Below are 21438 nucleotides of genomic sequence, written 5' to 3'. Positions count from 1 at the left end.
AATCTCAGGCAAGTTCTATACCGACAGACAAAGGGAATTGTATACGGGATTGATTGAATCCTTGACATCGTGGTTCATCCGATGAGATCATCGTGGAACATGTGGGAGCCACCATGGGTATCCAGATCCCGCTGATGGTTATTGGCCGGAGAGTGTCTCCTGAACCCGTAGGGTCTACTGATACGTGTCCAACGTATCTATAATTTTTCATGGTTTCATGCTATTATCTTGTCAAACTTTGGATGTTTTGTATGCCTTTTATATCTTTTTAGGACTAACTTATTAACTCAGTGCCAAGTGCCAGTTCCTGTTTTTTCCTTCTTTTTGACCCTTTTCAGAGGAGGATTTTAAACGGAGTCCAAACGGAATAAAACTTCCGAAAAGATTTTTTCCGGAACAGAAGATACGCAGAATGCTTGGAAACCAAGGCAGGGAGTCCCGCGGGAGGCCACAAACCCCCATGGCGCAGCCAGGGGGGCCCGCGCCTCCCAGGCTTGTGGGCTCCCTGGGCCTCCCCTGCCCTAGCTCCTTCGCCTATAAATTCCCTAAAATGCCAAAAAATCAAGAGATCCACGAAAATACTTTTCCGCCGCCGCAAGCTTCTGTCTCCGCAAGATCCCATCTAGGGCACGTTCTGGTGCCCTGCCGGAGGCGGGATTCGGATACGGAGGGCTTCTTAATCAACACCATGACCTCTTCGATGATGCGTGTGTAGTTGACCATAGACATCCGGGTCCATAGCTAGTAGCTAGATGGCTTCTTCTCTCTCTTGGATCTTCAATACAAAGTTGTCCATGATCTTCATGGAGATCTATCCGATGTAATCTTCTTTTGCGGTGTGTTTGTCGAGATCCGATGAATTGTGGATTTATGATCACATTATGTATGAATCTTATTTGAGTTCCTTCTGATCTCTTATATGCATGATTTCATATCCTTGTAATTCTCTTCGAGTTGTGGGTTTTGTGTGGCCAACTTGATCTATGATTCTTGCAATGGGAGAAGTGCTTGGTTTTGGTTTCATACCGTGCGGTGACCTCACCCAGTGACAGAAGGGGTAGCGAGGCACACATCGTGTTGTTGCCATCAAGGGTAAAAAGATGGGGTTTTCATCATTGGTTTGAGTTTATCCCTCTACATCATGTCATCTTTCTTAAGGCGTTACTTTGTTCATCATGAACTTAATACACTAGATGCATGCTGGATAGTGGTCGATGTGTGGAGTAATAGTAGTAGATGCAGAAAGTATTAGTCTACTTGTCTCGGACGTGATGCCTATATGTATGATCATTGCCTTAGATATCATCATGACTTTGCGCGGTTCTATGAATTGCTCGACAGTAATTTGTTCACTGATACACCTCCAATGTATCTATAATTTTTTATGGTTTCATGCTATTATCTTGTCAAACTTTGGATGTTTTGCATGCCTTTTATATATTTTTTGGGACTAACTTATTAACTCAGTGCCAAGTGCGAGTTCCTGTTTTTTCCATGTTTTTTACCCCTTTCAGAGGAGATTTTGAAACGGAGTCCAAACGGAAAAAATCCCTGAAAAGATTTTTTCTGGAACGGAAGAAGATCGAGAAGCTTGGGAGCCAAGGCAGGGGAGCCTCAGGGGCCCCAAAAGCCCCCACCCCGCGGCCAGGGGGAGGCTGCTGTTGGGGAACGTCGCAAGGGAAACAAAAAATTTCCTACGCGCACGAAGACCTACCATGGTGATGTCCATCTACGAGAGGGGATGAGTGATCTACGTACCCTTGTAGATCGTACAACAGAAGCGTTAGTGAACGCGGTTGATGTAGTGGAACGTCCTCACGTCCCTCGATCCGCCCCGCGAACAATCCCGCGATCAGTCCCACGATCTAGTACCGAACGGACGGCACCTCCGCGTTCAGCACACGTACAGCTCGACGATGATCTCGGCCTTCTTGATCCAGCAAGAGAGACGGAGAGGTAGAAGGGTTCTCCGGCAGCGTGACGGCGCTCCGGAGGTTGGTGATGACCTTGTCTCAGCAGGGCTCCGCCCGAGCTCCGTAGAAACGCGATCTAGAGGAAAAACCGTGGAGGTATGTGGTCGGGCTGCCGTGGAAAAGTCGTCTCAAATCAGCCCTAAAACCTCCGTATATATAGGTGGGAGGGAGGGGACCTTGCCTTGGGGCTCAAGGAGCCCCAAGGGGGTCGGCCGAGTCCAAGGGGGAAGGCTCCCCCCCCCAAACCGAGTTGGACTTGGTTTGGTGGGTGGGAGTCCTTCCTTCCCTTCCCACCTCCTCTTTTTTTTCTCTTTGATTTTCTTTCCTAGGCGCATAGGGCCCTTTTGGGCTGTCCCACCAGCCCACTAAGGGCTGGTGTGCCACCCTCAAGGCCTATGGGCTTCCCCGGGGTGGGTTGCCCCCCCCCCCCCGGTGAACTCCCGGAACCCATTCGTCATTCCCGATACATTCCCGGTAACTCCGAAAACCTTCCGGTAATCAAATGAGGTCATCCTATATATCAATCTTCGTTTCCGGACCATTCCGGAAATCCTCGTGACGTCTGTGGTCTCATCCGGGACTCCGAACAACATTCGGTAACCAACCATATAACTCAAATACGCATAAAACAACGTCGAACCTTAAATGTGCAGACCCTGCGGGTTCGAGAACTATGTAGACATGACCCGAGAGACTCCTCGGTCAATATCCAATAGCGGGACCTGGATGCCCATATTGGATCCTACATATTCTACGAAGATCTTATCGTTTGAACCTCAGTGCCAAGGATTCATATAATCCCATATGTCATTCCCTTTATCCTTCGGTATGTTACTTGCCCGAGATTCAATCGTCAGTATTCGCATACCTATTTCAATCTCGTTTACTTGCAAGTCTCTTTACTCGTTCCGTAATACAAGATCCCGCAACTTACACTAAGTCACATTGCTTGCAAGGCTTGTGTGTGATGTTGTATTACCGAGTGGGCCCCGAGATACCTCTCCGTCACACGGAGTGACAAATCCCAGTCTTGATCCATACTAACTCAACTAACACCTTCGGAGATACCTGTAGAGCATCTTTATAGTCACCCAGTTACGTTGCCACGTTTGATACACACAAAGCATTCCTCCGGTGTCAGTGAGTTATATGATCTCATGGTCATAGGAATAAATACTTGACACGCAGAAAACAGTAGCAACAAAATGACACGATCAACATGCTACGTTTATTAGTTTGGGTCTATTCCATCACGTGATTCTCCTAATGACGTGATCCAGTTATCAAGCAACAACACTTTGTTCATAATCAGAAGACACTGACTATCTTTGATCAACTGGCTAGCCAACTAGAGGCTTGCTAGGGACGTTGTTTTGTCTATGTATCCACACATGTAAACGAGTCTTCATTCAATACAATTATAGCATGGATAATAAACGATTATCTTGATACAGGAATTATAATAATAACTATATTTATTATTGCCTCTAGGGCATAATTCCAACAGTTGCGCCATCCAGGCTAGTGGCCCCCCTAGACGCCCTTTGCCCTAGGTCTTTCACCTATATATTCCCATAAATTCCAGAAAAAATCAGGAGATCATCGAAAGTACTTTTCCGCCGCCGCAAGCTTCTGTCTCCGCAAGATCCCATCTGGGGCACGTTCTGGTCATGGACATTAGATGTCATTGATAACGGGATCACATCATTGAAAGAATGATGTAATGGACAAGACCCAATCCTAAGCATATCACTAGATCGTGTTGTTCGTATGCTAAAGCTTTTCTATTGTCAAGTGTCTTTTCCTTCGGCCGTGAGATTGTGCAACTCCCGGATACAGTAGGAGTGTTTGGGTGTATCAAACGTCGCAACGTAACTGGGTGACTATAAAGGTGCAATACGGATATCTCCGAAAGTGTGTGTTGGGTTGGTACGTATCGAGATCGGGATTTGTCACTCCGTCTAACGGAGAGGTATCTCTGGGCCCACTCGGTAGAACATCATCATGAGCTCAATGTGACTAAGGAGTTAGTCACAAGATAATGTGCTACGGAACGAGTAAAGAGACTTATCGGTAACGAGATTGAACAAGGTATGGGTATACCGACGATCGAATCTCTGGCAAGTTCTATACCGACAGACAAAGGGAATTGTATACGGGATTGATTGAATCCTTGACATCGTGGTTCATCCGATGACATCATCGTGGAACATGTGGGAGACACCATAGGTATCCAGATCCCGCTGATGTTTATTGGCCGGAGAGTGTCTTAGTCATGTCTGCATGCCTCCCGAACCCGTAGGGTCTACACACTTAAGGTTCGATGATGCTAGGGTTATAGGGAATTGCTATACGAGGTTACCGAAGGTTGTTCGGAGTCCCGGATGAGATCCCAGACGTCACGAGGAGCTTCGGAATGGTCGGGAGGTAAAGATTGATATATAGGATGGATGGGTTTGGACGCCAGAAATGTTTCGGGCACCACCTGCAAAGTGCTAGGACCACCGGAAGGGTTCCGGAGGCCCACCTGGAGGGCCCACCAGCCCCAGGAGGCTACATGGGCCAAGTGTGAGAGGGAACCAGCCCCTGAGTGGGCTGGTGCGCCCCCACACACAGCCCAAGGCGCCTAGAGAGGGAAAGGGGGGAACCCTAAGTCCGGTGGGCCTAAGGCCCGCCAGGGGTGCGCCACCCCCTCTCCCCCTCCTGGCCGCCACCCCTTGTCCCATCTAGGGCTGCCCCCCCCCCCCCTAGGGTGGGAAACCCTAAAGGGGGCGCCACCCTCCCTTCCCCCTATATATAGCAGGGGTTTTTGGCCTTTGAGAACATGGTATTTTCCATCTCTCTCGGTGCAGCCCTGTCTCTTCTTCTTCCTCCTCTCCCACGGTGCTTGGCGAAGCCCTGCCGGGAGACCTCGTCTCTCCATCGACACCACGCCGTCGTGCTGCCGGAGATCTTCCCCAACCTCTCCCTCGTCCTTGCTGGATCAAGGTGCAGGAGACGTCACCAGGCTGCACGTGTATTGAACACGGAGGTGCCGTGATTCGGCACTAGATCGGAATCACACCGCGATCTGAATCGCCGCGAGTACGACTCCAGCAAACTCGTTCTAGCAACGCTTCCACTTAGCGATCTTCAAAGGTATGAAGATGCACTCTCCCCTCTCTCGTTGTTGGTCTCTTCATAGGAAGATCTGAATATGGCATAGGAAAATTTTGAATTTATGCTACGTTACCCAACACGACGATGATTTGAATCGCGAAGCTATTCCACTACATCAACCGCGTTTCTTAACGCTTCCCTCTTGGCGATCTACAAGGGTATCTGGATTCGATCTCCCTCTCATAGATGAACATCACCATGATAGGTCTTCGTGTGCGTAGGAAATTTTTTGTTTCCCATGCAATGTTCCCCAACAGTTATGTCTGACGTAAGTAGGTGTTCAGGATCATTCTTTTGATCATCAGTAGTTCACGTCCACTATGCATAGATCACCCCCTATATTATTCTTGTACTCGTAAGTTAGCCACCAAATAAATGCTTAGTCGCTTGTTGCAGCCTCACCACTTAGCCATACCTTACCCATTAAGCTTTGCTAGTCTTGATACCTTTGGAAATGAGATTGTTGAGTCCCCGTGGCTCATAGATTACTACAACACCAGTTGCAGGTACAGGTAAAGCAATACTTTGACATGAGCGTGTTGATTGTTCTATGGGTTCCAGGCCGACATCCTGGGATAGCAAGAATGGACGTCGTTCTTTTATCGTTTTTTTTCGTCTGTAGTCGGACCCTGCTCTTCTTCATGATGATTGATTATGTTGTTGTATTAATGTGACTCTGATGTAGCTTCTGGTGAGTGTAAGACAACTCCTTATACTCATCTTATCAGTACATGTACTTGTAAAGATATCCACTCTTGCGAAACGACGAGATGTGTTTCTATCCCTGTCGAGACCCTTGCGCCAAAATAAGAATAAGACCGCATCTTGGGCGTTACAGCACACCTAGTGCCCTTTCCCTCAACATGCTCCTAAGAACATTGTTTAAAGCATACCATATGTACAGCGATTTCGAATTTTCATACCACTGTAGAATTCAACATGCATGTTCATACAAACTATGCAATGAATATGGCCATCATCTTGGTCATTTGACTTGAAAGTCAAGAATGTTCATACACGATTTCTCGTTTTGTGAAGATTTTTTATTTAAAATTTTCATATTGAAAGTTTGCTATTTTTCCTCACAACTACTACACATAAAAGACTCCATGCCAAAGGATTGCATTTTTGAACTTATATTCCTTCATTTTTTCTCTCAAAATATGATCAGAATGGACGGCGGGGCTATTCGTAGAAAGGAGTTCCATATTTCCAAATTATAAGTGGTTATCCCATATAATGACTATTTGTGTACCTAAAAATGTTTTTTTCTATTTTTTAGGACATACCTATCGCACAGTTGCACTTCAAATTTGAGTTACTTTCGAGAAATCAACGTAAAGTCATTTAAGTGTGCGAAGTAGCTATAGATCTAAAAATCTATAAAACTTGGGGATTTTCCATCAAATATGGTATACTTCATGTGTAAATTGGAGTGGTGCCGTTTTGCACCCTAGTTTTTGTACTTGCTTCACGAAAAATACAATTTTTTATACTTAGAAAATAGAAAATGATTTCGTTTAACAAAAAAGTTGGAAACTGTGTTTGGCAACATTGTTTGTAATGGCTAGACGCACCTATATGCCCTAGTTCACCACATTATCATAACCTATGAACAGGGCCGGCCTTGAAGTTTCAGAGGCCCTAGGGCGTAATCCATAACTGGGCCCAGTGGTGCTAGTTTATTTTTGATTGTAAAGCCATCATAAACAGCAATAATTTTTCATAGTAAATTTGATCCCCTAAAAATTAAATAATATTTGACAAAAAAAATCATCTATGTTTTATAGTAAATATATCACAATGATTTTTCATGCATTTTTAATGCAAAAGCCATCAATAATAGTATAAAGATTAATGGCAGTTAACTGTTCTGCTCATTTACTCTCTCTTTTTCAGAACTAGACAATGTTTTTGTGGCAACATGCTTGCACACAAAAAAAGGAGCGACCACCAACACGTAAATATTGGAGTAAATTAGCAGCAACAATGTCCAACTATATATTCAAATTCAAACTGCATGACCGGTTGACCAACTATCTCCTGCAAGGCTGTAAGTGTTGTTTCGACAAGAATAAAAATTAATTGCAGTTCACCAGGTTGAGACTGAGGTAAAAACATTGAGATTGAGGAAAACCACTCCAGCGATATGACGTATTAACTCCACACTTATTTCCTCCGTCTTCCGGCAAACATGAGGTCTAATGAATCATCCTGGAGCCTTGATCACACATGTATGTATGAGTTGCTAGATTGGATTGTGAAGAAATTGAAGAGGCGATAAAAAAATCTTCACGACACCGTGCAAACAAGTTCTTAGGTGCATGTACGATCAGTGACGAGGAATCCGCAGCAAAAGTAGCCACGCGTGCCTCTTATATGGGTCTCTCAGGTCGTTTATATTGGCATCAATATTGGGCCTGCAGAAATTTGTTGCTGGATTTATGTGTTGGGTCGGGGCCCCTAGTTTGGTTGGGCCCCAGGCCCTCGCCCCTGCTGCCCTGGCCCAGGGCCGGCCCTGCCTATGAAATGAATATGGTCATCAGGTTGGCCATTTGAGGCCATATTTTTACATGGCAAAATGTGTAACTAATATGGCCTCAAATGAAAAAGTTTACAACATAAAAAATATCCATCTCATCAAAATGAACAACTTTGACTATTGGACCTCTACATCCAAAACCATGCAGCATAGTGGGGACCCCCTTTTGCTGAGTCTGACATTCGGCAAAGACCCACTTTTGCGAAGTGTAGCACTCAACAAAACACGTTTTGCCGATTTTCATTGTTCTACCGACAGATTTACTAATGCAAAGTATCTAGTTGCCTAGTTTCAATTTTTTCGAGTACTATTTTGTAGGAAATCGGCAAATAAACTATTGTTCAGTGCCCGACTGACTTAATGCACTCGACAAAGAGCCTAACACTCAACAAAGAAAAAAATTCCAGTTGTCCAAGATCGAGAGGTGTTGGATGGACTTGTGGTAGGTGGTCCGTGATCACATTTGTATATTCTTTGTACTCTATTCCCTCTTTTTAAAATGCTAAAGGCACGCAGCTTATTTATTCGTGAAAATAATTTTAGATATACTCTTTGTACTCAGTTCCCTCCTTTTTAAATGCTAAAGTCACACAACTTGCCTATTCTTGAAAAGAATTTTGGATATACATCAATATTTCGATCCTGGATTCATTTCCTCCTCCCTTGCGTGGCAAAACTAGGGCGACCAATTCCCTCGCTAAAAATAATTAGCACCCCAAGTCTTGGCGGAGGTAGTGTGGGCGATAATCAAACAACCCCTTATATCTACTTTTTTTAAATGATAACGTCCACACGTATGGTATGCTTACACTTCATCCACACGCATCGATTCACGTTGATTCTGTTTTACACGAACCATGACAACGTTTGATGACTTTTATGTGTCACGTAGGCATCATCGTATGTGTGGGCATTGCGTGGTTGTCAGCTGCGCCGCATGGGCGAACCAGTTTCCGCTCATGTTTGCTCCCCATGCTTTCACACCCTAGCGTCGGTAGGAACCAAGAGAGCTGTCTTTGCTTTTGGAGTTCCTTCGTAGATCTATGAGTTTCACCCCTACATACGAAATTCCACTCTCCTGTGTCTCACTCAAATGAAGTGGTTTCGAGAGTATTCCTCCACTTTTTGGATCCTTGCAAAATCCATAGTCATGTTTACGGATCTCATCCTTGTCCTAAAGAATCTTGGGGCCATTCCAAAGCACCACAATCGAGGAACGTCTACAATGACCATTAGCAATTACCTGAAAGTATGTCGTGTTGGAAGCGACTCTAAGTGTCAAGGTTAACAGGACCCGAAGACACCAATAAATTTTCTCATTCTGGAACAATGTTATGGGGTTGTCTTCACAGCATATCGCTCCAGAAATTACTCCAGATTGAGTGCTATGGTGTACTCCCTAGAGTTTATAGTCTCGATGCCTACTAGGAGTTTTACCTTTTTGACACATATATCATCCCCCAAATGGACAACCCATCCCCTCATGAATTGTGTGGATAGCTTGGTACATTGATGCCTAGTATCTAGCACCGAGATCGATCAACGAGGAGATTTGAGAGCCTCAAACTACTTGTTCTTGAGCGCACCAAAGCCCTACCAATGCAACCAAAATGTCTCAAAGTGGAATATAGGCATCGGGTGAGGGACGTTCCCCCCGATGAAAGCAGAAAGGGCACTTAGTCTATAGAAACCATAGAGTCAGTCTGAAGCGCTAACATGCATAATTGTCTCTTCGAGTCCGTGGACACCAACGTCCGACGCGACACTCATGACAGGAATAGATTTTTTCTTTATATAGGTGAGACAACACCTACCCGCTTCAATTCTCGAATACCTGTGGTTGCAATGCAATCATTAAACTGGGTCATTAACAAGATATTAATCCTAGAGTTATTCTTGTGTGAGGCTACCAAATATTATGGGACAAAAATCATCTTGTGGTGAGCCAAGTACTAGAAATGAGTAGGGTATTTTACTTTTTCACACAAGACTTCAACATCTCTAACAATCCCAAGTGGTGTGATGGTGTCTGTGTTAGCAGGTTTAATAGTAACATCTATGTCTTCTATTTTAGAGGGTGTTGTCTCATGCATAATTTCTTGATATATGGTAAAAGGAATAACACTAACACTAGCACCCATATCACATAAACCATGATAACAATGATCTCCTATTTTGAGTGAGACAACACGCATGTCAACAATGGATCTATTCCTATCTTTAGTATCAGGTTTGGCAATTCTAGCAGCTTCACCACAAAAATAAATAACATGACCATCAATATTATCGACCAAGAGATCCTTAACCATAGAAATACTAGGTTCCACCTTGATTTGTTCAGAGGGTTGGTTGTTCTAACATAACTTTTGTTAACCACGGTTGAAGCTTTAGCATGTTCCTTTATCCTAAGAGGGAAATGTGGTTTCTCAATATAAGTTGTATGCACAACTAGGTCAACATTGTAAATGATAGTTTCATCCTCAACTTTAATTGGTTCTTCAACTTTTTCTTTAATAGGTGGATGATATTTAAACCATTTCTATTTCGGGAGATCAACATGAGCAGCAAATGTTTCACAAAATGATGCTACTATCTCAAAGTCGAGTCCATATTTAGTGCAAAAATCATTGAAAGCATCAGTATTCATAAAATATTTAGCACAAGCAAACTAAAGTCTTATACCTGACTTGTTACCTTCGTCGAGTTCCCAATCTTCATAGTTTCGTTTAATTCTTTCCAAAAGATCCCACCTGAATTCAATTGTCTTCTTCATAAAAGAACCAGAACAAGAAGTATCGATGATGGTTTGATCATTACGAGAAAGCCGACCATAAAATTTTTAAGTAATAATTTCCCTTGGGAGCTCAAGATTGGGACATGAATATAACATTGAATTCAGCCTCCCCAAGCTAGAGCGATACTTTCTCCTTCACGATGCCAAAAATTATAGATAAAATTCCGATCATGATGAACAAGATGCATAGGATAATTTTTTTGGTGAAACTCTACTTGCAATCGATTCTAGTTCCAAGATCATGTATCATCAAATAGCATATACCATGTCAATGCTTCCATCCCCCCCCCCCCCGCAAAGATAAAGGGAAAACCTTCTTCTTGACTTCATTTGCAAATAAACCTGCAAGCTTAAATAATCCACAAACTTCATCCACATAGATTAGGTGCACATCGGGATGTTTTGTTCCATCTAGTCCATAACGATTAGCTAGCAATTTCTCTATCATACCTGAAGGAATTTCATAATAAAAAAATCTGTAGGTTTAGGAGGTTGAGGGACAACTCTTTGTGTTTCCGGTCGAGTTGAAGAAACCCCGAACAAACCCCTCAATGGATTACTTTCCATAGTGACAAGTGAGAATAAATTTCAGCATGTAATATAAATTTTTCCTTACCAAATTCCGCTTACGAAAGGCGCTTCACTCCATGAAAACAGCACCATAAAAGATTCTTGATGACCCACAAGTATAGGGGATCAATCGTAGTCCTTTCGATACGTAAGAGTGTCGAACCCAACAAGGAGCAAAAGAAAATGAGAAGCGGTTTTCAACAAGGTAATTTCTGAAAGCACTTAAATAGGGGTAACAAGTTGTTTGATAGCAAGATAATTGTAACAACCAAAGAGTAGCAATAGTAACAATATGTGCAGAAAGGTAGCCCAATCCTTTTGTGGAAAAGGACAGGCCAGAACAGTTTCTGATAATTGGCAAAGCATTCTTGAGGGCACACGTCAATTTCATCTAGTCACTTTCGTCGGGTTAATTCGCGTTCGGTACTTTGATAATTTGATATGTGTGTGGACCGGTGCTTGGGTGTTGTTCTTACTTGAACAAGCCTCCCACTTATGATTAACCCTCCCGCAAGCATCTGCAACTACGAGAAAAGCATTAAGAAGAAATTCTAACCATAACATTAAACATAGGGATCCAAATCAGCCCCTTACGAAATAGGGCATAAACTCGGGTTTAAGTTTGTGGCACTCTCGCAACCCACCATCTAATTACTACTCCACATTATCTTAGGCCTAAAGATGGTGAAGTTTCATGTGGTCGAGGTTCACATAACACCACTAAGGGAATCACAACATTCATACCATCAAAATATCAAACGAATATCAACTTCACATGACTACTTGCAACATGACTTATCACGTGGATTCAAGAACAAAAGTAACTAATCACAAGTGATAAAAATGCTCATGATCAGAGAGGTATTAAATAGCATTTTGGATCTAAACATATGATATTCCACCAAATAAACCATAAAGCATCAACTACAAGATGTAATCAACGATACTAGTCACACCCCAGGTACCAATCGAAGGTTCGGGTACAAGACTGGCCACAAGAGATGAAGTAGGGTTTTGAGAGGAGATGGAGAATTTGATGAAGATTGGTCTCCCCAAGATGAGAGGGTTGTTGGTGATGACGATGGCCTTGATTTCCCCCTACGGGAGGGAAGTCCCTCCGGCGGAATTGCTTTGCCAAAGGGCAAGAGTGCTCCTGCCCAGGTTCCGCCTCGAGATGGTGGCGCTTCGTCCTGAAAGTCCTCTCTCTTTTTTTCAGGTCAAAAGAGAGTCTATACTAGAAGATGGTCGCCAAAGGTGGGCTGAGTGTCCCACTAGCCACCAGGCCGTGCTAGGGGGCTGGCGCGCCCTGGTGCCTAGTGAGCACCTGGCAGCCCCCATTTGGTACTTCTTTCCTCCAATATTTCTTATATATTCCACAAAAAATCCTCATCAAGTTTATGCCTATTTGAAGATGTGCATAATAGGTATCTCTGACGTAGCTTTTTCAGGTCAAGAATTGCATTTGTTGGCATTCGCCCTGTTGGTGTAAACCTTGCATATTATGGGAGAAAAGGCTATAGAACTACCCCCAAAAGTGGTATATTATACAAAAACACTATAAATAACAGTAACCAACATGATACAAGAAGGACGTATGACCCACCGTTGATGCCTCGCTCGCCGACGCAACGACGCGGTTGGCTGCTTAAACCGACAGATCATGGCGTTTATCGAGGCCACAATTGGTGCCTTCGATGAAGACTACGTGGTGTTTTCTCAGCATGCCCGTGCTTACCTTAACTCGAGAGCCAGCAGGTTGGTGCGCGGAGTGGCTCAGGCAACTCACCACTACGAGGAGGGCACCCGCGATGTGGAGGCCTCGCCCTCTTCCATGTCCAAGGAGGCAATCATCATTGATATCTCCGACGATGGGGAGTGGCTTATCTTATTAGCTCACTATAAGGACCTATGTTCACTTAGCTAGCTATGTCGGTTAAGCATGTTCGCTTTACCCGTTGCATGTGTTGCTCCTGCCTTTCCTTAACAAATCCTAGTGAATTGTCCTATGTACTTTTACCATGCAATCTAATCCTCTAGTATATATGTTATATATGTCGTGCAATGTGGTTCTCACTTATTAACTATTTGGTTAATTTGTTGCCATGTTGAGTTAACTGTTTGGTTCAATTCTGCAATGTGACGTTCAATTATTTGGTGCAATTTTGTAATGTCTTCCATGTGAGAAATAAATCAAATTTGGTTGTACAAAATACATGAGAAATATATACAGTTGCTATGTTTCCTAGATCTTAATCCTGTTTGGTTTGGATAAATTGATTTTCCATGTGGCTCGAAATAATCTGTTGAATCTGCAATGTGTGTATTTTTCATCAACATATTTTACTTATAGCATGCCAACCCTCACTAAACCTGATCAATAACTACCTTATATGTGTTGCAAGGAAACAATGGGAAGCATTGAGGTTTACAATCGAGGTTTGCACATGGATGGTCCTTTGTCTAATACTCCCTCCGTTCCTAAATATGAGTCTTTCTAGAGATTTTACTACAAACTACATACGCAGTAAAATGAGTGAATCTACACTCTAAAGTAAGTCTATATACATCTGTATGTAGTTTGTAGTGCAATCCCTAAAAATACTTATATTTGTGTACGGAGGGAGTAACACATTATTGTGCAATTGTCGGAACCATTCTAATATTTAGGTTTTTAACAATTTGGTCTTGCACATGTAGTTCCTGCTGTCAGAAGTTTTGACCCACTGTTCGATCCTTTTTGCATATGGGGAAATGAGTTTTCCATGAATATCAGTCAAGTCAAGAAACTCACAAAGATTGTTAGGATAAAGAAACTAGCAACAAAAAACAACAAGATCTTTATCTACACAATGAAGAAGACATCATTGCAGTACAGATGGTACTCCGTAATTCAACTATGCTGAAACATCACCGAACCTTAAGTGTGCAGACCCTGCAGGTTCGAGAACTATCTAGACATGACCGATACACTCTCCGGTCAACATCCAATAGTGGGACCTGGATGTCCATATTGGATCCTACATATTATACGAAGATATTAATCGGTTGAACCTCTATGTCAAGGATTCGGTCATCGGTATCTCCATACCTATTTGAATCTAGTTACCGGCAAGTCTCTTTACTCATTCCGTAATATAAAATCTTGTGGCTTACACTTTAGTCGCATTGCTTGTAAGGCTTGTTGTGATGTTTTATTACCGAGTGGGCCCCGAGATACCTCTTCGACGTACGGAGTGACAAATCACAGTCTTGATCCATGCTAACTCAACAAACACCTTCAGAGATACCTGTAGAGCACCTTTATAGTCACCCAGTTATGTTGTGACGTTTGATACACACAATGTATTATTCCGGTGTCAGTGAGTTACATGATCTCATGGTTATAGGAACATATACTTGACATGCAGAAAAATAGTAGCAATAAAATGACACGATCACATGCTACGTTCATAGTTTGGGTCTTGTCCATCACATCATTCTCCTAATGATGTGATCCCGTTATCAAGTGACAACACTTGTTTATGGCTAGGAAACCTTAACCATCTTTGATCAACGAGCTAGTCAACTAGAGGCTTACTAGGGACAGTGTGGTGTCTATGTATCCACACATGTATCTGAGTTTCCATTCAATACAATTCTAGCATGGATAATAAACGATTATCTTGAACAAGGAAATAAAGTAATAACTATTTTATTATTGCCTCTAGGGCATATTTCCAACACTAACCACCCCAGGGAGGTCACATAGGCCTAAGAAGTGGCGCACCAGCCCCTAGTGGGCTGGGGGCCCAGCCTCATGGGCCTATGCAACCGAAATAGTGGAGAAAGGGAAGAGTTTGACTAGGAGGAGGAGTCCTCCTAGCGCCTCCACCAAACCCACTTGGAGGAGGACTTCTCCTCCTCTTAGGCGCGGCCGGCCAACCCTAGGGGAAACCTAGGGCACCACCCCGTCCCCCTGCCTCCTATATATAATGGAGGGGAGAGAGGGCAGCGGCACCCCAATCCAAGGCGCAGCCCCCTCTCCCTCCCTCTAGTTCGTTCTTCCTCTAGATTAGGTTCGGTAGTGCAAGGTGAAGCCTCGCCGGATCAGCTCCACCACCATCGCCGCCATGCCGTTAGGCTGTCGGAGAACTCAGCTACCTCTCTGCCCCCTCTTGCTGGTTCAAGAAGGCAGAGATCGTCATCGAGCCATTAGTGTGCTGAACGCAGAGGTGTCATCCGTTCGGCACTAGATCGGGACGGATCGTGATGGGATCCCGGGACGGATCGTGATGAGATCGCGGGACGAACTGCGATTTGGATCACGGAGATGTTTCGACTACATCAACCGCATTATATACGCTTCCGCTTAGCGATCTACAGGGGTATGTAGATACAATCTCTCCTCTCATAGATGGTCATTACCATGGATAGATCGTGTCTGTGCATAGGAATTTTTTTGTTTCCCATGCGACGTACCCCATCAGGCAGATGCCAGGGCTTGCAGGACCAGTCACCACGACCCGCGCAGCCCTGCACTCAGTGCACACACGGCGAGCATCGGATGGGGTCAGTGAAGCGTGGAGCGAAGTTGGAGCGGAAGAGTGGTTGCGCACCCCTACGCGGCGCGCCAAATGTCGGTATCGGGGCTCCGCAGACCCAAAAGAGGTTTGAACTCTGGGGTGCGCTCGATCTCCAACCCTGTTCGACCTCTCAACTTTACAGCAACTCTCCAGCGGTTCGACCTAAGGAAAGCTAACAAGAACACACGGTAGTTTACCCAGGTTCAGGCCACTTTGTGGTGTAAAATCCTACTCCTGCGTATCTGGATTGCTTGAGGTGAAAGACGAGTGCAAAGATGGGTTCTTTCCCTAGTGGAGATGGTGAGGGTTCCGCCCCCGCTATAGAGGCCGGGCTCCTCTTTTATACTGGCCTTGTCCTCTTCCCCCGAAAACACACTCGGCGCGAAGGGTCGCCACAACGGCCATTCTGAATGGGGACATGACAGTGGCCTGCCCTGGCAAGGGTGGTCTTCGCCTACAAAAGTCCTTCCCCATGACGCGCTCGTGGGCTCGGGGGTGACGTCCGTCCTACCGAGCCCCCAGCCTTAGTCCTCTTGCACCGATCAGGAAACCTTTCGGGATTGGTTTGGGAGCCCGCCAGATGGCCCCACTCCCTTAACACCAAAGGGGAAATCCTCTCTATTCGTTCCTGCTCGCACCGACCTTGACGTCATGAAGTGTGGCTCATGTCATCCATGTGGGGAGGTTGGACCGCGCGACCTCGGTAGGCCACCCTTGGTAAGTCTGCTCCTCGGGAGGAGGAGCGTCAGGAGGCACCCCCCCTCTCACGAGCCTTGCAGGAAACCTTCTGGGGAGAGACCCCGCGAGCGGCCTGATAACCCACAAGTATTGGGGATCGCAACAGTTTTCGAGGGTAGAGTATTCAACCCAAATTTGTTGATTCGACACAAGGGGAAGCCAAAGAATATTCTCGAGTATTAGCAGTTGAGTTGTCAATTCAACCACACCTGAAAGACTTAGTATATGCAGCAAAGTATCAGTAGCAAAGTAGTGTGATAGCAACAGTAGCAACGGTAACAGTAGCAGCAGTGACAGCAGTAGCGGTAACAATAGCAGCAGTGACAGCAGTAGCAGCAAAGTAACGTAGCAAGGACCAGTAGGAAAAACTCGTAGGCATTGGATCGGTGATGGATAATTATGCCGGATGACATTCATCATGCAAAAGTTATAACATGGGGAGATATGTAACTAGCTCCAGTTCGTCAATGTAATGTAGGCATGCATTCCGTATATAGTCATATGTGCTTATGAAAAGAACTTGCATGACATCTATTGTCCATCCCTCCCGTGGCAACGGGGTCCTAATGGAAACTACGGGATATTAAGGTTCTCTTTTTAATAGAGAACCGGAACAAAGCATTAGCACATAGTGAATACATGAACTCCTCATACTATGGTCATCTCCGGGAGTGGTTCCGGCTATTGTCACTCCGGGGTTGCTGGGTCATAACACATAGTAGGTGACTACAACTTGCAAGATAGGATCGGGAACACACATATATTGACGAGAACATAATAGGTTCAGATCTGAAATCATGGCACTCGGGCCCTAGTGACAAGCATTAAGCATGACAAAGTAGTAGCAACATCAATCTCAGAAATAGTGGATACTAGGGATCAATCCCCATCAAAACTAACTCGGTTACATGATAGATCTCATCCAACCCATCACCGTCCAGCAAGCCTACGATGAGATTACTCACGAACGGTGAAGAGCATCATGGAGTTGGTGATGAAGGAAGGTTGGTGATGACGACGGTGACGATCTCCCCTCTCCGAAGCCCAGAACGGACTCCAGATCTGTCCTCCAGAGGAAGAACAGGTGGTGGTGGCGCCTTCATATCGTAAAACGCGATGAACTCTTCTTCTTTGATTTTTTTTTCGAATGAAAGGGAGTAAATAGAGCTGGAGTTGGAGGCGGCGGAGCCCCGAGGGCCCCACAAGCCTGCTAGGCGCGGCCAGGGGGGCCGCGTCTCCTGTGCTTGTGGGCTCCTCGCTCCACGCCTCCGGTTGATTCTTGCGCCAGTATTTTTTATATATTTCACAAAAAATCCTCGTAAATTTCCAGGTCATTCCGAGAACTTTTATTTCTGCGCAAAAACAACACCATGATAATTCTGCTGAAAACAATGTTAGTCCGGGTTAGTTCCATTCAAATTATGTAAATTAGAGTCCAAAACAAAGTCAAAAGAGTTTTGGAAAGTAGATACGCCAACGTATCATGGCTCCTCACGAGGGCCGAATCCCCGGGCCTCGATAGGGAACACCCCAAGGCCCGCAAAGCGCAACATGCCCTAGACTGCAGGCAGGCCTGGGGACCCTCGGTCCGAGAGCCCCGACACGCATAGACACATTTGTCTCATTGTCGTGGGCAACATCGTGGACATGGACGATCTAGTGGTTACCAATGTCGTCGGCATGAATGTCGACCATCTCCAAGAGAGAATCCGATAGGTCCCTTGTTTTTTGAGGAGTTTAGTGTGATAGGTCTCTTAAGGATAATTAATAACTAATTGTTCACCGCGTGAGTGCCTCATTTGCTAGATAGAGGTAACTTGTGTCATCACCTTATGTGTTCTTGCAGATACGCATGTTTCCACATCGGGTTAATAGGTTGTATCATTACTTAAGAGTATGTGGACCATGTAGCAATATGTCTTGGACTTATTGCAGCAAATCCTGCTTAGAACATCTCTGGTAGGCGTATATGCATATCATGCTACGATTCTAGTAGAATGTGTTTTATTTATCCAATAATAGGGATTATAGAATACATAAGTTCGTTATATTTTCACTTCTATCTTATGCACTGCAATAGTTCTTGGTTCATTTGCTCACCTCCAGTGTAATGGTTGTTGGCTAATTTGCATGCTATATGGAAATGATCGATCATGCATTTTTTTTTACTTTAAGCATGGTCGATAAGGATTTACTTACCTCTGGTCATACCCTTGTACAGTACAAATTTAACTTGTTACCTTTTGCGTATGGATTTTAGAATCACCATTTTCGTATATGGAGAGATAAACAGAAACAAAATCCGGTGTTGGGTGATTAGCGTAGGGCACACGCGGAGTTGTACGGCGCATGGACGCAGAAAGGAGGATTTTTTTCACGACTTTGATCTATGGGATAAAAGTATTGGGATTTTTTCACGATTTTAACCCATGAGATGAAAGTATTGCATGGAATGAACTTTGATAGAAACCATTTCACGATCTGATCTTTTTTGAAACGCCAGAGCCCGTGGCGTTGCAGACGCACATAGAAACACCAGTCTAATGTGGCGTTGCAGACCCACTCAAACGTCAGTCTAATGTGGCGTTGCAGACCCACTCAAACACCAGTCTAATGTGACGTTGCAGGCCACGCGTGAAACGCCATGGTCCATGGCGTTTCAGCAGTACACATGTTGCTGGCAGCATGTCGTGGGCTGGCTGGATGTCGTCGCTGCGTTTCATAGTGGGTCTGCAACGCCAGCACTGTTGGCGTTTCACAATGGGCCTGCAACGCCACATTAGACTTGCTTTGCAAGAAAGAAAAAACGCCACGGTAGACAGGCGTGTCACTGTTGGGTAGCAACGCCAGCACTGTTGGCGTTTCACAGTGGGTCCGCAACGCCACTTTAGACTGGCGTTGCAGAAAAGAAAAAACCATGGTAGACAGGCGTTGCATAGTGGGATAGCAACGCCACGGCTTGTGGCGTTTCTAAAAGGGTCAGATCGTGAAATGCTTTCGAATCTGGTTCATTTTGTGCTCATGTTTAGAAAAAAGGTTAAAACAGTGAAAAAATCTAAATTATTGCACGGAATGAACTCTGATTAAAACCATTTCACTATCTGACCTTTTTTGAAACGCCAGAGCCCGTAGCGTTGCAGACGCACATAGAAACGTCAGTCTAATGTTGCGTTGCAGACCCACTCAAACGCCAGTCTAATGTGGCGTTGCAGACCCACTCAAACGCCAGTCTAATGTGGCGTTGCAGGCCACGCGTGAAACACCATGGTCCATGGCGTTTCAGCAGTACACATGTTGCTGGCAGCATGCCGTGGGCTGCTGGATGTCGTCGTTGCGTTCCATAGTGGGTCTGCAACGCGTGTTGGCGTTTCACAATGGGCCTGCAACGCCACATTAGACTGGCGTTGCAAGAAAGAAAAAACGCCACGGTAAACAGGCATGTCAATGTTGGGCAGCAACGCCAGCACTTTTGGCGTTTCACAGTGGATCCGCAACGCCACTTTAGACTGGCGTTGCAAAAAAGAAAAAACGCCACTATAGAGCAGCAACGCCATGGTAGACAGGCGTTGCATAGTGGGGCAGCAACGCCACGGCTTGTGACGTTTTTAAAAGGATCAGATCGTGAAATACTTTCGAATCTCGTTCATTTTGTGCTCATGTTTAGAAAAAAAATTTAAAACAGTGAAAAAATCCCAGAAAGGAAAGGTAAAGTAGCGTGGCTTGCAGGAAAAGCCATCACGAGAATTCACCGTCTTACTGCGTCGCTGGCCTCTTCAGTTTTCATTTTCACTTTTCACCATGGGGGCTTGGCCTCGGCAGGCGTGAATGTGTGCCAACTTCAACAAGATACCCGCTCTAATATTACATACTCTTTTCGTTTGGAATTACTTGTCACACAAAATAAATTTTCCGATAGTCCTAACATCAGTCAGAAACCTCTCAAGATTCAGATCATGAAGAATCTGCATGTTTATCTACATCCCCAATCATAAATCCCGTTTGTGGCTTGTCTCGTCTCCTCTGGTTCGTCCTTCGCTTTCACCCAGACTGTAAACATTCTTCCATTGGGTACAACTTTAGTCACAACTTTCTCCAATTACAAACATACCGATCATATTTGAAATTTAACTCTTTTTCTATTTATGCTATCCGGCCTAATCATGCAGATGTGTAAGAGAATATCTTCTATTTTGTTTAATACTGTATAATAGTATACCATAGCTATGTGCGTCGGGATACATAACATGACTTTCCTTGAAAATAAAAATTTACATGCTCATCTAAACCCCGGGGGCTTGAATATCTGAAAGTCGGACCTGTGAGACACCAGCACCAGCAGCAGAGCCACAAGGGCCGCGACGCCCCACGGCGACGTGCCGGAGCCGCCATCGGGCTGGCCTCGCCACGCCGCCGGCACCGCCACAACCCTGCCCTCTCCGTCGAACAGCGCGTGCTGCGCGAGGAAGACCAGGGCGAGGACTCCCAGCACCAGGAGCACCCAGAAGCCCGCCTGGGTGCGATGCCGCAGCTGCTCCTCGTACTCATCCATCTGCCACGACAGGTAGAGGAAGAAGGTCACGATGCCGGTGACGGCGAGCACCGGCGCCGGCGGCAGGCCGACGGAGAGCCATCCTTGCTGATATTTGCCCTCGTCCATCGGAGCTTAATTCGGGACGTCTGCTACGGGATCTACTACGTGCCTGCCTTCCTGGGCTATGCTTGTGGTCATGTGTTTCGTATCTGCTGCGTGCCGGGCAGCGCCGTCGTTATATGGGGACGGCCGGAGAGACGTGGGCCGCAAGTGCGCGCTTTTGCTTCTGTGACCATGGCGAGGAGTGGAAGCTGGTGGGTGGCTCTGGAGAAGAAAGCGGCACCGCGTGTCCTCTTCTCTGACGGGAGCTTTCGAGATGGCTACGAGACAATCGGCGGTCGGTTGCTGCTGCCTTTCCAGGATTCCCCAATCTTCTCCGGACGCTCTACTTTGCGAGAAAACCGTTCATTTCTTCGCTTGGAAACCTACCCGCGAAAAGCAACAACGGATAGAGAACCTGAAATGTCGTGCCGACTAGACCTGATATTTGATCGGCCCGGGCCAGGCAT

The 21438-nt window shown here is 45.2% G+C and overlaps 1 protein-coding gene across 1 annotated transcript; it reads right to left on the bottom strand.

Moving 5' to 3' along the window:
• Positions 1-20374: 20374 nt before the first annotated feature.
• Positions 20375-21237, bottom strand: LOC123439578. Its single transcript, XM_045116273.1, has one exon. The coding sequence runs from the start codon at positions 20993-20995 to the stop codon at positions 20615-20617; it is 381 nt and encodes a 126-aa protein (XP_044972208.1). The 5' UTR covers positions 20996-21237; the 3' UTR covers positions 20375-20614.
• Positions 21238-21438: the final 201 nt, after the last annotated feature.

Source organism: Hordeum vulgare, chromosome 3H (genome assembly GCF_904849725.1).
Source record: "Hordeum vulgare subsp. vulgare chromosome 3H, MorexV3_pseudomolecules_assembly, whole genome shotgun sequence".
NCBI lineage: Eukaryota > Viridiplantae > Streptophyta > Magnoliopsida > Poales > Poaceae > Hordeum > Hordeum vulgare.
The sequence above is the reverse complement of the archived record's forward strand: the minus strand, read 5'-3'. Positions and strand labels throughout refer to the sequence as shown.